The 16,923-nt window shown below is 41.9% G+C and overlaps 1 protein-coding gene across 8 annotated transcripts in view; it reads left to right on the top strand.

The window, feature by feature from the left end:
- Positions 1–15,179, top strand: part of ERCC8 (ERCC excision repair 8, CSA ubiquitin ligase complex subunit) — a 39,777-nt gene extending 24,598 nt beyond the window's left edge. For 5 of the 8 annotated variants that reach the window (XM_053408120.1, XM_053408125.1, XM_053408126.1 and 2 more), the window contains 4 exons: positions 287–411; positions 6,456–6,653; positions 11,490–11,576; positions 14,280–15,179. In XM_053408120.1, coding sequence (XP_053264095.1) covers positions 287–411; positions 6,456–6,653; positions 11,490–11,576; positions 14,280–14,348 — 479 coding nt within the window. In that variant the 3' untranslated portion in view covers positions 14,349–15,179. Of the gene's footprint in view, positions 1–286; positions 412–6,455; positions 6,654–6,743; positions 6,823–11,489; positions 11,577–14,279 lie in introns of those variants that run through there. The other 3 variants (XM_053408124.1, XM_053408122.1, XM_053408121.1) reach the window with 3 other exon arrangements.
- Positions 15,180–16,923: the final 1,744 nt, after the last annotated feature.

The following is a 16,923-nucleotide window of genomic DNA, read 5'->3' as shown; positions in this document are numbered from 1 at the left end:
CTTAGCGATATTTGGGCATAATTCTTTATGTTCAGATAAGTGAACTTGCAGATAACGTGTGTTCTGATAGCAGGACCCGCATTTACATGTATATCAAGTTCTTAAACATTTCAACACTTAAGCATTTGGTTTCACCCTTGGCGACAAGCATTGTCACATGATAGAATACATTGTTGCACCATTTCCCTTCCAAACACCGTAATTACAAATATTTTGCTGTGATGAGTTTTACATTTCGCTGTATCAAACTCTGTAGTACCCGGTGTTGTTCATATTTTCTTAACAGAAAATACTGCCCATAATGGAAGAGTTAATGGCTTGTGCTTCACAAATGATGGACTTCACCTTCTGACATTTGGTACAGATGACCGCATGAGACTCTGGAACAGTTCCAGTGGAGAGAACACATTAGTAAGTTGAGGAAGTTGTTGGGGGGTTTGGGGGGGGGCAACTTAGACTGCGTACAGTTTTGTTTTCATTATAACCTATGACTAAACAAGTTGGTCCTGATATTGAGGAATGTAATGTATGTGACTCCCCTATTATGCATGTTCAACTCACTCACGACCATTTATACACCATAAATGGGCCACAAAAAGGCACAAAAACTGCATGAACTGTGCAAAAAGGGTGGGGAAAACAGCTAGCAATTCTAGGAGCTTTTTCAACTACATCCTATGAGTTGTTGCACCAACCTTTGGGACCTATGGAGAGTTGGAGTTTGAGAAAGGAGGTTTGCTGGAAGTGATTCTAGAGGAGTTTGGGGGATTCAAGTCAGCCTGGTAAGTGCTGTTGGTTTGTAAAAGGGTTTTTCAAGGGTTTCCAGAGGTTTAGAGGATGTTTATAGGCTTTTTAGATGGCGTCCCCCACTATACGCAATTTCACATATACACACAGTACCCAGGAAACATAACCTTGTTCACTTGCACACTGTGCAACCCATGTTATGAGACTTTTTCAGGTCACTTGGAAATATTTATCTTGCAGCTTGATCTCTAGAATGATGCTGTAATCTCCACTGCCTCAGACTTGGCTGCCACAGATGTTGTAATGGTAGAATTAACTTCTTAATAACTTAATTTGTTTGTCCTTTCAGTCAAGTATTAAAAATAAACTCTGTAAGAGCCACTTGTTGAACAGCAGAGGGCTGGGCACTCCACAATGGACAAAATTCTGTTTTTCCCCCATCCATCCTTACCATCAGGCTATTGATTTTCATAAACTGCTACACTGAGTTGTAGCAAACTTTCAATCTACCTGCTGTTTCCCATCCCTGGAAGGCAGCAGAGTATGGGAACCTGGACACACCCAGCAGAACATGCCTTATATATTTTACTGCCACTATCACAGGCAGTATGCCCCTGAATACCCATTGCTGGGAATCACAATAGGAGAAAGTGCTGTTGTTTTCAGGTCCTGATTTTGAGCTTCCCATAGGCATATGGTTGGTCATGGTGAGAATAAGATGCTGGTCTAGATGGGCCATTGACCTGACTCATCAAGCTCTTCTTATGCTCTCACATGGCTTGAATTCTAACTTCCCTTCTGTGAACTGCACACATTCATGGTAGGCCATGCCACCATCTTCCCTCTTCAGCTTCCTGTACCTTTGAAAATATGCTCTTGAGGGTTGTAAGACAATGGGGAAGCTTTGAAAAATGCTGCAGGGATCTGCAAAAGGAATGAGAAATCACTCTGCCTTGTGAAATGGAAGAGCAGCTCAGGTTCCATGTCAGTGTATTTAAAGTACATTTCCACAAATTTTGTATTTTCATTTATTTTATTTTATTTCTGTGTCGCTTTTCACTCACATGAGTCACAAAGTGGCTTACATACAATAAATAATAACATAGCAGAACATCGCAATTACAACACAAATCGGTTTCCAGCCATGCCCACGATCAATGGGGATTGTTCTTCGCAGTCCTCCCGGGGTTGGGAAGAAGTTCAGGCTGGGAAAAGGGAGGAAATGAGGCATAAATACTCTTGATGCTCTCCAGTGGGGTCTGGGGAGTTCACTGCATCCTGCAGGGAGATCAGGGAGTGTGCCCCTGCCATGGACGACCCTCCATTACCAGCATAATTTGGGGAAAGTTCTTCCTTAATCTGGATAATTGGTATTCATCACGAGGCACTTCCAAAGCATCATATCCAAATCGATCAGCTGCCAAAAGAACTGGGACTGGTTTTGTGAAGGTATTTGAAAGCTTTTCTGAAGCTTGAGAATCTCTACAACAGCTGTGAAAGGAAATGGGAAGGACAAGGTGCTTTGTGCTTTCTTATGGTTTTCTCATGGTCTTTTTCTCTCCTGTCCTCTACACAACGAAGAGGCGTGTGCAGTTGCTACTCTGCTTGTCACTTTGAAGGGGGGGGGCTTCTGATTTATGCTTTACAAGGAATTTAATAAGGTTTTGCTATGCTCCACGCCCCCTCGACCAAGGGTGAATGGACTTTATTTACGACCACTTCTGGATGGGGGTGTTGTTGGATAAATGCAGTGAGGAAAAGGGGATATGACCCACAGCTGGACAGTTGTTGAAGAGTGGCTGAAGCTGAGAAAATATTTTGCTGTGTGTTGTGTGCCAAAAAAGAATTGCAAAGGGAAATTTAATGGCGGAAGTCTGAAAAGTTCACTCCGCGAGTTATCTATGGCTGTGGTTCTCATGTTAGTTCGATAACAGCGGCATGGATTGGAATGTAACCTTATACCACTCAGACCAACACTGCAAAGAATGGAACAACAAGAGAAGGAACTGAACTCTTTTAACACGCCAGGTCTGGAATGAAATGAAGATAAAGACTACACACGTGAAATGGATTATAAATATGTAAGATGTAACTGAGGTTGCTGTTTGTAAGGTGAAAAAGCGGACAGCTGGAAGAATGGCTTAATGACAAGTGAAGAATGTCAACTGGAGACTAAATAAGAAAGGAAGCAGTGAAAGGGGAATATCTTGGACATATGATTGTAAAGGAAATGAGAAACCTGAGTTTAAGAAATTGTATTAAAGTAATTTGTTTCGATTTTTAATAATTTGGGGGGGAATAAAAATAATTTAAAAAAACAATTACAATACAAATCATATAAAATAATTAACAAATAATCAGTAAAACAATTACAGAACATCAGTAAAACAAACACCGTCTATAAAACACTATTTACAAAGCAACTTAAAAAATAGGCTAAACAGCACAGCCACAAGAAAAGTCACATTATAAAATTCACAAAGCATTACAACAGTCATATTCCACAGAACATTATCAACAGCATTAACAAACTGACAACCAAACACAGACTAAGTACTGTTGAATTCACATATATTCTGGATTAATTCTGGTTAAAGAAAATGAATATATTACCTTTTTTAAACTCAAGGCCCCATTGCTGCAATCAGCTCTTAAAAATTAAAAGTCCATCTTGTCTCCTTAGAAGAAAATAACTACAAACAAATCTTTAAACATACCTTCCTTTAGTTGCATGTAAACGACTCTGGCAAGTGTCATGAAAACCAGAAGAAATGGCCATAAATATTTTGTGGTCTGATCTGAGTTACAGTAAATGGCATACAACAGTATGTCAAAATCTTGATGCCTGAGTTGTAGGTTGATTTTCCCTGTAGCAGTTGTATGTACAACAATGTGTATAGCTCCAGTGAGCTAGCATGTACAAACATAGTAGTAGTGTTTATCTGGATTTTGGTCTGCATTTTCTTCAAGGATGTTCTGTGACATTTGAAGCCAAAGTCATTGAGCAGTGGAAGGAAACCTCTGTGTCACGGGTGTCTTCATTTGGCCTGCCAGGCTGTTTTGAGCAAGCCACACTCACCTCCCCTATAATTGACATCAGGTGTGTGGCAAGTAACGATTTCGTTTGGCTTTCCTGTCCTGATTTGTTGGTGTCATCAGAGGTCTTGCTGCATGGCATGACAGTAGTTTTCCAAACAATTTGGCCTCCAGCAAAGAACAGATGTTCTCTCTAAATGATGATACAGCAGCGAGCTACTCCTGAAAATATTTCTGATTGCACCATCCAACTCATTGAAATGAATCTACAATTTATTTAATCCATGCTTATGTTGTACAAATGGGTGGCTGCTTCTGAAACTTTGTGTGTCATATTTTCAACATTTGTTGCTGTGATCCCATAATCAAAGGTATTTGAGGGAGCAATTATATTCTTGAATCCTGAATCTTCCAGAAGGGTAATCGCCTTCCACTGCATGTTACAAGATCTACAAATTTAATTCATCACTATTCACTTGAACTCTTCCTGTGAAAAGCTGCATATAAAGTACTTTGCAAAGAGACAGTGGACTTTTTCTTCTGTAATTCACCATATATTCTTGTTATCTTTCTCTTTGAAACAAAAGTTTATTGCATTATTCCAGGTGATATCTCCGTGCATGCCTTTCATGTTGTCTGTTTTCCAGTTCCCTACCATACTGTACAGTAAGCCACTGGAAACTACATGTATAATTCCAACTAGGAAAGACAATCTGCTGAAAGCAAGAGGAGTTATTCTTGCTTTTATTTTTCTTCTCCCTTGGGCAAACAAAACTTGCTGTTAGTTGTAATGTCAGGTTAAGTTTTTCAGCCTATATCAACTTTATTGCACATCACCAATACAGTAAGTGGATCTCTGCTAGTTTCATGAATCATCTTCCCTTTTTTCTCACTCTGGCTTACTTTTAATTTAAGAAGCAGAAATAATTTTCACAAGTGAGTAACTTGTTTCAGCTGAAAGAATGAACAGAAGGTTTTTCCAGGGCCAGGCCACCCTCCCAACCTCTGTCATTTCCTCCAGGCCTCTGGCTTGGAGACTAATCTAGGTTTCTGGTTGCTCTTCCCTGCAGCCACACAAAGCTTCACTGCTCAAGTAGAACTGAAAAGTAAGTTTCTACAATAATATTGCCCCTTGGATTCAGTTATTGGGTTATAATTTTTCAACAGATTACCTCCGCTGGGATTTAGCTCCTGACACGCAATGTATTTGATGCGCCTTTATTTCCGTTGCAGTGATGCTTCCATAAATTAAATGGATAGTACTTAACCTTCTCATCTTCACACAGCTGCCTAACTCACTAGTTACTATGACATTGTGGCCAGCTGTGCTTTCCCTTGTGTCCCTTGTCTAAGACCTGGACAAGACAGTTGACTTTGAAGATGATCCAAAAGCTATGGTTAACAAGCTGGTCAGATTCTGAGACAAGTTAAAAATTTTCTAGTCTTTAAAAGAATTTATCTGGCTGCCTGACCATGTCCAAGTCCAATTCAGAGAACCCGTTCTTACTTTTAAAGCCCTAAGTCAGGGGTGGCCAACTCCCAAGAGACTGTGATCTACTCACAGAGTTAAAAACTGGCAGTGGGTTCAGGTCAGAGTTGTTGAGCTTCTTTTTATGGGCTGCAGGGCTACAATGTTTAACTTTTTTTAGGGGAGCCAAAGTCCTTGGGCTTCTTTGGGGGGAGCCAGTGATCTACCACAGACGTCCAGTGATCTACCGGTAAATCATGATCTACCTGTTGGACGTGCCTGCCCTAAGTGGTTCGGGCCCCAGGTAGAGTCTGCTTCTATATCAACCTGGTTGTGTTCCAAGGGCACCAAAAGCTCAGTGGTGAGGAATGAAGGGACTGAGCTGGCACACCCAGGACATTTGGGATAGGGCACTGTGTGCTCCCTTCATGCACAATAGGGCTCATACAGTATGCCACCCAGGCGATATTATGCATAACAGAGAATTTTATAATCTGGCCATCACACTAGAGAGAGCCGGATTCAGTTGTGACTTGGTTCTCGTATGCCTTGTGACTCGAACATTTTGGCTCCCAAACACCGCAAACCTGGAAGTAAGTAAGGTTTGTGAACGTTTTCGGGAAGCCGAACATCCAACGCGGCTTCCGATTTGAGTGCAGGAAGCTCCTGCAGCCAATTGGAAGCCGCGCCTTGGTTTTTGAATGTTTTCGGAAGTCGAACGGACTTCTGGAACAGATTCCGTTGGAGAACCAAGGTACATATCCTTTTCTGTAAGAATGCATGGACTGAAGGACTCTGCCATGTCTTTGTGATCAAAATACACGTGCACCAGCTTAGTAAACACAGGTTAGTCTAGTCCAGCTGGTTAATGGTTTGGTTGCCTTTCTGGGAATATACTGCATATATATTACGGTCTGTTCAAGACCAGGTAAATAGTCTTCAGGAAAGAGAGTCTACTCCTGCTGGCTAGCTGCTTTCCCTTTTGATCTCACGTTTTGTTCTGATGCTATCAAGTTACAAGATAACCCTGAGCCATCAACGTCAAATCTGAAACTATAAAATGTGACAGGTGTGTGAGTATGCATTCAACAGTATAATGACAGGAAGTGAGCTACAGTTTGTAAATGTAATGAATGATCATCGTATACCTGCATTGTGACATCAGGAGTTAGCTTTAAAATCTTGTATCTTTACATCTTAACAGGTGAATTACGGGAAGGTGTGCAATGAAAGTAGAAAAGGACTCAAATTTACAGTCTCGCATGGCTGCAGCCCGGAATTTGCATTTGTGCCATACGGTAGCACTATTGCTATTTATACAATTTACTCAGGAAATCGAATGGCTATGCTTGGGGGACATTATAGTTCCGTCGACTGCTGTGTCTTTCATCCTAATTTTCAGGTAAATGAAGTCCTCTGGCTGATTTTTAGGCTATTTAGCCTACAAACAGACCAGTTATGTTTAATGGCCTTTCACTTTTGTTTGCCTCAGTACCCGATAATAAGAGATATACTGCATCTGTACATGAAGGATCTTCCTTGCTGTTATGACTGATGGGCCAGAAGGGGTGGTCAGTATTATCTGAAAGGGTTCAATTAAATAAATTACTGCATTAGCAATGAGTAGTTCTCACTGAAGAAGCATCTTAATTGTGTTTTAAAAACACACACCCTGAAAATAATTAATACTCAAAAGTGATAGATATGGGGGTTATAGGTTTCACACCTTTTGCCTAATTAAGAGTTCATGAGTGCTCAAATTGACTGGAAAATATCCATAATGTATTGAAATAATGTTTGGGAGCATCCCTGAAAAGATACATAAAAATATTTGTAGAGATTGAGGTTTGCTCTCTCTTCTGCATATTATATATACTAAAAAATACTAATTTAGCTTGCTATCTGATGCTGAATAGTGATACGTTGTATCTCTATTGAGGTAACATTTCTTCTATAAAATGATACTTGCCCCCTACCTCATCTGCCAGTACGGTTCCCTCCAAATACTGGGAATGGAATTCCATTCCAGGTTCCCATATGAAGAGATATCCGTTCTTCTCCCCCCGCAAGCTGTTGTGTGGGTTCTCCCAACCCAGTTGTGGAGAGGAAACCTTATTGCACAAATGGAACTCCTTGCACAGAACTTCTACTGGCCGGGCTAGTCAACTGAATCCTCTCCTGTCTTAAACTGTTGTGGCTGGTATCATCTTGAGGAATTAAACTGGGTACTTAACTTTTTTATATAGCCTATGACCATAATGAAATTATTAGCCATTGCGGACATCAGTAAAGAGTAGCTTTCAATGAAAAAACACCCCAGTGTTTTGTTTTTGTTTTTAAAATGCAACTAAAGGCACATAATGGTGCTCAAGTGTGAACGCAAGTTGGCTATGATGCTAAGCAGGACACACGTTGTATAACATTCTTCTAACCTTAACATTTTATCTTAATCTGTGTGTTTCTAATGGGACATCTAATATGGAATTGCCACCAGCACAGCTATTAAACATATGAAATCCTAACTTGAAAGGCTGGCAGCATGGTGTAACATTTATGCAATAACTGAGGTATATTATAATGGGTTTGCTGGCCTCAATAAAGGCTTCCTTGCGCCTAGCAATTTGCCTGATTGAGCTGTGCACACATGCAGCGCCCTAACTGTATTCAGATTCCATGGGAAATATTTTTAGATTGTGATGTGAAAAGAGGCGAGGTTGCTAAAGCTGCTTTGCTCCATTTAGAAATAAATTGACTTGTTAAAAAAAGCCTTTTCCCCTGAAGTGTCTTGTCCCAACACCTCTAGAGTCAAGTCATTTAAAGAAAGATTCATTTGTAAGTTTTCGAGAACTGCTGTAGCTGCTATGTGCCACATTTGAAATGGTATCCTGAGTCTGCCCTGATTGCCACTATCATTATTATTTATTGAATTTGTTAGTCGCTGATTTTCCCCAAGGCAACCCAGAGCAATTTACAACCAAACAACAAAGCTATTATTTTTTTTATAAATTTTTTATTGATTTTCCAACATAAATTATGACACATTACAACTTACAATACAAAGACAAACAAACATATAAACATGTATAATTTCATAACCTTTTTTTCTTAAACCCAATTTCAACGACTTCCCCATGCCTCCCTTTTCTGCATCCCTATTTTAAACTTTTTCAGCAACCCCTAATCTCAATTACTTGTAATTCACTTTCTTTAATCCTTTTTCTCTTACCCAATCATTTACCGCTGCAAATCTATTTTACCTTACCCATGACATTTTAGCACTCATTAATTTTACAACAGTTCTTAAGGTAAAGTTTGAATTTCTTCCAGTCTTCTTCCACCGTCTCTTTTCCTTGGTCACGGATTCTGCCCGTCATCTCAGCCAGTCCCATATAGTCAATCACCTTCGTCTGCCACTCTTCCAGCGTGGGTAGTTCTTGTGTCTTCCAATACTTTGCTAAAAGAACTCTTGCTGCTGTTGTAGCGTACATAAAAAACGTCCTATCTTTCCTTGACACCAATTGGCCTACCATGCCCAGGAGAAAAGCCTCTGGTTTCTTATGAAAGGTACACTTAAGAACCTTCTTAATTTCATTATAGATCATCTCCCAGAAGACCTTAATCCTTGGGCACGTCCACCAAAGGTGATAGAAAGTGCCTTCAGTTTCCTTACATTTCCAGCATTTATTATTGGGCAAATGATAAATTTTTGCAAGCTTGACTGGGGTCATGTACCACCTATAAATCATTTTCATAATATTCTCTCTTAAGGCATTACATGCCGTGAACTTTATACCGATGGTCCATAACTGCTCCCAGTCAGCAAACATAATGTCAAACAACAAAGCTATTGACCATGGGTTGTCCATGGGACACACTTTTTTTTGGAGTGTGAGATCCTTATTCCTTTGTGGGCATCCTTCTGGATATGCCAATAGTGAGTGTGGCCAGAAAACAGGTGGATGGGACAACAGATGTGTGGCTTACTCTTGTATGGTAGGCTGCATTTCAAGCATGCAAAGGCCAGAGGTTTCTACACATACCATAGGAGCCAACTCCTAGGGGCAGTGGGAGCTTTGGCCCCACAATAAAATTATTGTGGGGGCTAGGCCCCCACAAAGTTGGTGGGCATTCCTATTCAAATAGTGTGTTTGCACTGTGTCACGTGATCGATTGGGGTTGCGGCGGGGCCTACCTGGGCCTGTATTACACTGGTACTCTAAAACCAAAATAAGCTTTAAGATAAGCTTGCCATGGATTCCTAGCCCTGGTCATTCATATCTAGTTAGCATTTTGAAAAAAATTCTGGGGTGAGAGACTACTCAATAGCCCAGCTCATCGGGGTGCAAGTCCCCTGCAGGTCTATGCAGTTAGTAAAAGAAGGAAGTTCCAGCCAAGTAATTTGGAGCGAAGCAGCAGTCAGTAGACCACAATCTTTATTGTTGCGCAACATGTCTCCACAGGAGTAAGAACCCTGAGCATGGGGTGACATCCTCTTTTAAAACTTCTCTCTTTCCCCCAGAACACACTTTGAGCAGCATCATTGATACATCATCACTACATCACAAGCATGTCACAAATGGGGCAGGGTATACAAGGTTTACACAAGTTCAACATTCGGTCACTTTATCAGACACCTTTCTCAACACCAAAAGAACAATAAAACTCTTTACATATCCTTGCCCTCAGGACTTGTCTGGAGCTGGGCTTTCAGAACACTTGACTTGCTAAACTGCCTCTGCGGATGTCTCTTGTTGCCCCCTTGGTCACTCCCTAGGTGGGGTGCCGTGTATGTGCTCTCACGCTTGGGGAGTTACGGCAGGATGCCCTGTTCCTGCTGCCTACAGTGATTTCCTTCTTCTTGGTTCAGGGAGGAAGTTGGAGCCCAAATTCACCTTTCTTTAAATGTTAAAATGGTGTTGGAATGAGGAGAGTCGGTTAAAGTATGGATTTTCTACAAACTGATAAAGCTAGGTATTTGCCCTGAGCTGTCAAGTCGAAAGGATATACAGTGGTACCTCATGTTGCGTAACCTCCAGGTTATGGAATCTTTGGGCAACAGCCGCGGCAAACCTGGAAGTATATACTTCTGGGTTTCTCTGCATGCAGAGAAGCTGCGCCTCTAGTTACGGATTGCACACGGCACCCCGAAACGAATTAAATCCATAACCAGAGGTACCACTGTATTCAGGCATAATATTTGTAACAACTTTAAAGATTGCCCCCTCCCTCCATTTGTCATTTCTGTAACATTAGTTAATTAGGCCTCATTTTGCTTTACTCTACTGATTAACATCAGTTCAACCTTTGGCCTATAGCAGGTCATGAATCATAATAAGTTAAAGTAAACATAAGTCAATTCATAAGTGAGATAGAATAAACTCGTTTATTGCTTGTTTGTCTGCTGCTCTGAGAGCCTTTTTGGCTGAATAGCAGGGTAAAAATGCTTTAAGCAGGTAAGATGAAGTAGATGGAAATAAAAAATTAAGCAAGCTTAAGTTATTTATCAGTGTTTTTAAAATAAAATTACTACAGAAAAAGAATATGTTTATGCACTGCACACGTGCATTGTAATTTAGGTGCTATACTTTTTAAAAGTTACAGTGGTGCCTCACAAGACGAAATTAATCTGTTCCGCGAGTCTCTTCGTCTTGCGTTTTTTTCGTCTTGCGAACCACGGCTATTAGCGGCTTAGCGGCTTTAAGAAAAAGGAAACAAACTCGCAAGAACTCGCAAGATGTTTCGTCTTGCGAAGCAAGCCCATAGGGAAATTCGTCTTGCGGAACAACTCAAAAAACGGAAAACTCTTTCGTCTTGCGCGTTTTTCGTCTTGCGAGGCATTCGTCTTGCGAGGTACCACTGTACTTTATATTTTCGTGCAGGGCTAATCCTGTAATCCCCCTCATCTACAACTTCAATACAACTATGTTGCTTTTATGAGGTATGCGAATAGAATTGGGCTTAGCTTCAGCGTGAATTTGCAGCAAATGACTTGAGATCCAACCTTAAATGCACTTCCTGGGAGTAAGTCCTCTTGCCCTTTGTGGGATTTGGGAATAAACATGCTCAAGATCACACTATTAGTCCCACTGATGTTGCTATGATTGGGAGAAGACTCCAGTGTGGATAATTTACTTCCTTTCCCCATATCCCCCTCCCACAATTCCTATTTTGCCTCAAGCTCGCCTTCTTCAGTATTCAGTAACTGATCTGTGACTTTTTGTTGGTTCCTTCACGGCAGGAACTTTATAGTGGTGGGAGAGACGGCAATATCCTTGCCTGGGTACCATCTCTGAGAGAGCCAGAGCCTGATGATACTTCTGAAGAGGTAAATAGCTTTTTAGTAGAGCAAGATGAGAACTAGAGCATCTGTACACAAGGGATATATTCTGTGCATGATAGTAAAGGAAGAAATCCCTGCATGTGAGCAATGAAGTCATTGTAAGAAAGATTTCTCACTGACATGGCTGGGATGATGGATTGTAGCTCCATAAGCCTGAACAAGGTATCCATTCAGTTTAGGCTGCTGTAGTGCAGGACCTGATACATCGTGTTCCTCTGCAGAACCATCACATCAGTACTGGATAATAGTTAACAGAAAGCAGAGTATAGAATTCCAGGTCCTGGAATTGTGTGGAATCCTATATGTTATGTGTTGTTGTTGTTGTTGTTGTTGTTGTTGTTGTTGTTGTTGTTGTTTATTACTTATACCCCGCCCATCTGACTGGGCCTCCCTAGCCACTCTGGGCAGCTTCCAACAGAATATTTAAAACACAATAAATATCAAACATTAAAACCTTCCCTAAACAGGGCTGCCTTCAGATGTCTTCTAAAAGTCAGATAGTTGTTTATTTCCTTGACATCTGATGGGAGTGTATTCCACAGGGCAGGCGCCACTACCGAGAAGGCCGTCTGTCTGGTTCCCTGTAACCTCATTCTCACAGTGAGGGAACCACCAGAAGGCTCTCGGCGCTGAACCTCAGTGTCCTGGCAGAACGATGTGGGTGGAGACACTCCTTCAGATATACTGGGCTGAGGCCGTTTAGGGCTTTAAAAGTCAGCACCAACACTTTTATTTTATTTTTTAAATAATATTTATTAAGATTTTTCCATTATCAAAAAATCAAAGAAAAACACAAAAACAAAAAAAAGAAAACAAAAAAAAGATTTAAAAACACATAAAATTCAAAATCTTCACTTTCAATAACATATTTTCCTGACTTCCCCCCACCTCCCCCTCTTGTATTCCAGTTCAAATTGTTGGCTCAACAAGTTCTTGTCCCCAATTTTTAACCTTTTTACATTTCAGTCATTTTAGAAAAACCATTTTTAACTTTTAAACTTTTAGCTTATAAATTTATAACTTATAACTTATAAACATCAATAATTACACATCTGTTCTCATTCTTAAAGCCTTTTTCTAAGGGCGACCTAAATTCCCTTCCACGATTTCCCCAATTCTCATACAGATAACAAAACAAAATAAAAGCAAAACAAATTATAATTATGCCCCCTTTGGATTCCCAAACTCCACCCCCCCTTTCCCGGTTCCAATCCCAATAATCGTCCATCAGTCAATCTACTCTCAGCCTGGGGATCTCACGTCCGAGGCTCTCAATTCTCTCTCAGTTCCTCTCTGCCGGCTTTTTGGATAGTCCTTAGTATTAAACACCAAATCTCGGAGAAGCTCTAGTCCAATAAAGTCCATATTTCTTCCAACCAGACCTCCATACTCAAAAGTGGAGCCTAAGTCTTGTTTCTTACTCTTTTTAAATCCAAATGTCCCAAAAGCTCCAACTTCCATCTTAATCAGTATTGTAATCCTTAGGTCTACTAACTCTACTAACTGAGCTACTCTCAGTCCTACGCACAGCATGGGAAAAGTGAATAGAGGAGTTTTTCTCCCTCTCTCATAATACAAGAACTCATGGACAGCCATCCAATGAAGCTGAATGTTGCAATCATATACAGTGGTGCCTCGCAAGACGAAATTAATTTGTTCCGCGAGTTTTTTCTTCTTGCAAGTTTTTTGTCTTGCGAAGCACGGTTTCCCATAGGAATGCATTGAAAATCAATTAATGTGTTCCTATGGAGACCGCTTGCCAGGCTGGCGGTGCGGAGAAGGGCTTTTCTCCCTACCACAAGCCTTCAGGACAGCTACGGGAACAGAGGGGAAGGCGCGCAGCGCTTCTCCTCTGTTCCCGGGGCTTGCAGTGGGAGGAGGGTTTTTCCTCCCCACCGCCAACATTCAGAACAGCATTCTGAATGTTGGCGGTGGGAAGGAAAACCCTCCTCCCACCGCAAGTCTTCAGGACAGCCATCCGAAGGCTGGCGCGGGGAGAAGGTCTCTCCGCCCCACCGCCAGCCTTCGGAGGAGCCTTCCGAAGCCTGGCGGCGGGAGGAGGTCTCTCCGCCCCACCGCCAGCCTTCGGAGCAGCCTTCCAAAGGCTGGCGGCGGGAGGAGGTCTCTCCGCCCCACCGTCAGCTTTCGGAGCAGCCATCCGAAGGCTGGCGGCGGGAGGAGGTCTCTCCGCCTCACCGCCAGCCTTCGGAGGAGGTCCGAGGACAGTGGGGAAGACGCGCTGCGCTTCCCCGCTGTCCCGGAGATTTCCCTATGGGCTTTCGTCTTGCGAAGGAAGCCCATAGGGAAATTCATTTTGCGAAGCGCCTCCAAAACGGAAAACCCTTTCGTCTAGCGGGTTTTCTGTCTTGCGAGGCGTTCGTCTTGCGGGGCACCACTGTAGTCAGAAAATTCAGGGCAGGAAAAAAACAAAGTACTTCTAGTACATGGTTAAACCATAAAACTCCCACAGCAGACAGTGATTGCTACAAATTTGGATGGTTTTAAAAGAGGATTGCCGAAATCCACGCCTCCGCTGTCAGAGACAGGACATCTGATTACCAGTTTCTGTGGGCAGACTGCTGTTGTGCTCTGGCTTGTGTGCTTTCCACAGGCATCTGGTTGGCTACTGTGAGAACAGAATGCCGGACTAGATGGAATCGCTGATGGAATCTTCTCTTCTTTTTCCAGTTGCGGCCTCAGCAGCGCCTGAATCCTGCTTATGAAGATGCATGGAGTAGCAGCGATGAGGATGGATGAATTCTTAATAGGTTGTTGACATGAAACATTCAGCCATGCACAAGTATTTTCTGAAGAAAGGATATTAAACCACGGGTCCAGACAACAGCCTTTTGTTTCAACTGTGCAGTGTTTCTTGTTTTAAAATAACACCAGATTTTTATGTTCTGTTTGCCACTTCATAAAAACAGGCCTGCTGGATAATGCAATTCCATGAGTTCCTGTGGCCTGAGGCAGTAATGCTTCTGAATACCAGTTGCTAGAAACTGCAGGAGGGGAGAGTATTGCAGGTTTCCCACAGGCACCTAGTGGGCCACTGTGAGAACAGGATGTTGGACCAGAGGGGCCACTGGCCTGATCCAGCAGGCTCTTGTGTTCTTATCTGTGTTGCTGGACTCCAGTTCCCTTGGGCTATTCTGGCTGGGGCTGATGGGAGTTTTAGTCCATCAACATCTCAAGGGTCACAGGTTCCCCACCTGAACCTAAAGTATTTTTGAGGATGTCCCGAGGCAAAACTCTTCAGTTCTTAAGGAACAGTGCTTCAGAATTGTAGGCGACCAGCTGGCAAGCGTTAACTAATCATTTTGCCCCCAAGGCCTTACACTTTCTTGAAGGCCTGGCATCTGACATAGTTCAGATTCTAAAACAATCAAAGCTCAAAAATACTACTAACCGTCGAAAAATGAGCTTCTCAAGCTTATCAAGAGTGCCGTGAGATTAAGGGCTTCTATCTGAGCAATAATCTTGATCTTTTGATTGTCCTTTTTACCCATTGTTGTCTTTTTAATTGTATATATTGCTTGTTTATGTTGCTATGGCTGTTGGCTAATGCAAATAAAGTTTATCTATCTACCTAATGAGCTTTTCTAAAGCACAGTTAACCTCCCAATGTTATTCTAAAGTCGTATCATGGCGAACTATCTCTCCCAGCAACTCAAGGTGAAAGCTTCAGCAGCTTCTTCATCTTCCCACATCTGACCTCCAAAATGAACATTGTGTACTGTTTACTGGCACTGCTTATTACTTCTATTTGGCAGGCAGTAAGACATACTGTATTTTTCCATGTGTAAGACGGCCCTATGTATAAGACGCCCCCTATTTTGGGGGACTCCAAATTGAGAAAACACCCCCTCAGCACTACCCGTGTATAAGACTAGCCCCAATTTTACACCTAATTTTTTGGTTTTAAAAAACCCTAGTCTTATACACGGAAAAATACAGTAATTGAAATCTCTGTGCACTGCAAGCAAGTCTGTTTGGATCTGGGTCCAAGCCTGAAATATTTCTGTCTTGAGAAGTTCTCGATGTATACAGTAAATTTGTTTACATTTCAGAATTGGCTGAAAAGCTTGGTTGTGTTTCAGGGACTATACACTGATTTTGTGTTGTAATGACTGTCAGCCCACTAGAAGTGGGAATGTGCAGAAGTGTTGCATTAACCAACATGAAATAGGAAAGACCTTTTGCCAGCATACTGTTACTGTCAATGCAAGCAAGCTATAGACCTGCAGCACCTGCTATTGGAATACCTGACAGTGCCTTGCAGTGCATTTGTTCCTTGTACAGGAAGGTGCTGCATCAGAGCTGCAATGCAACCACAGTTTGGAAGCCAGCGACCGAGTGTTCTAATATATAATGCACTTAAAGTTTGGGAGAAACACTGTTAAATTATATATAAGTCTGACCTAATATTACAATGCGGATTAGCTTAGAGACATGCAGATTTGAAATGTGGCCAGCTATGTAAACAAGTAAAAAGATTACACTTGCCAGCACAGAAATTGATATTAGTGCAGTTGTCACCTAGGATGACCTAATTTTCAGCTGCAATTTAGGAGCTGAAATTTTGAAGAAGAAGAAAAGAAGAAGAAGAGTTTGGATTTGATATCCCGCCTTTCACTCCCTTTAAGGAGTCTCAAAGTGGCTAACATTCTCCTTTCCCTTCCTCCCCCACAACAAACACTCTGTGAGGTAAGTGGGGCTGAGAGACTTCAGAGAAGTGTGACTAGCCCAAGGTCACCCAGCAGCTGCATGTGGAGGAGCGGGGAATCGAACCCCGTTCACCAGATTACGAGTCCACCACTCTGAACCACTACACCACACTAGCTGCAAACCCCCAAACTGAGGAGCAGCTGCATGTGGAGGAGCGGAGACGCGAACCCGGTTCACCAGATTACGAGACTACCGCTCTTAACCACTACACCACACTGGCTCTCAGAAGCTACACACCTGAGAAAATCTGAAGGAAACCATGGCATGATTCTGCCTGATTTGTGGCCTGTGGCCCAAAACTGTAGGAGAGCTTTCAAGCCCTATACAGAGCAATTACAGAAGGTGGGAGGCCCGATTCCAGTTACTAGTGACAGTACACTGTTGAAATATGATTATTTCCTTGCTGGTTATAGATGTTGCCACTCTGCATGGAATTCAGAGCTCACTAGTGAAATTCAATAAAACCATGTTTACAGGCTGGAGAAAGTGCCCTAGTTACTACTTATTTTTAAAGGAATTTTATGTTTCCCATATAAATAGTTTTTTAAGTAGGACTATCCTGAAGTGCATCTGGGTGAGACAAATCTGAATACATCAACTGAAC

This window comes from Podarcis raffonei, chromosome 11, assembly GCF_027172205.1.
Source record: "Podarcis raffonei isolate rPodRaf1 chromosome 11, rPodRaf1.pri, whole genome shotgun sequence".
NCBI classification, from domain to species: domain Eukaryota; kingdom Metazoa; phylum Chordata; class Lepidosauria; order Squamata; family Lacertidae; genus Podarcis; species Podarcis raffonei.
The sequence above is the reverse complement of the archived record's forward strand: the minus strand, read 5'-3'. Positions and strand labels throughout refer to the sequence as shown.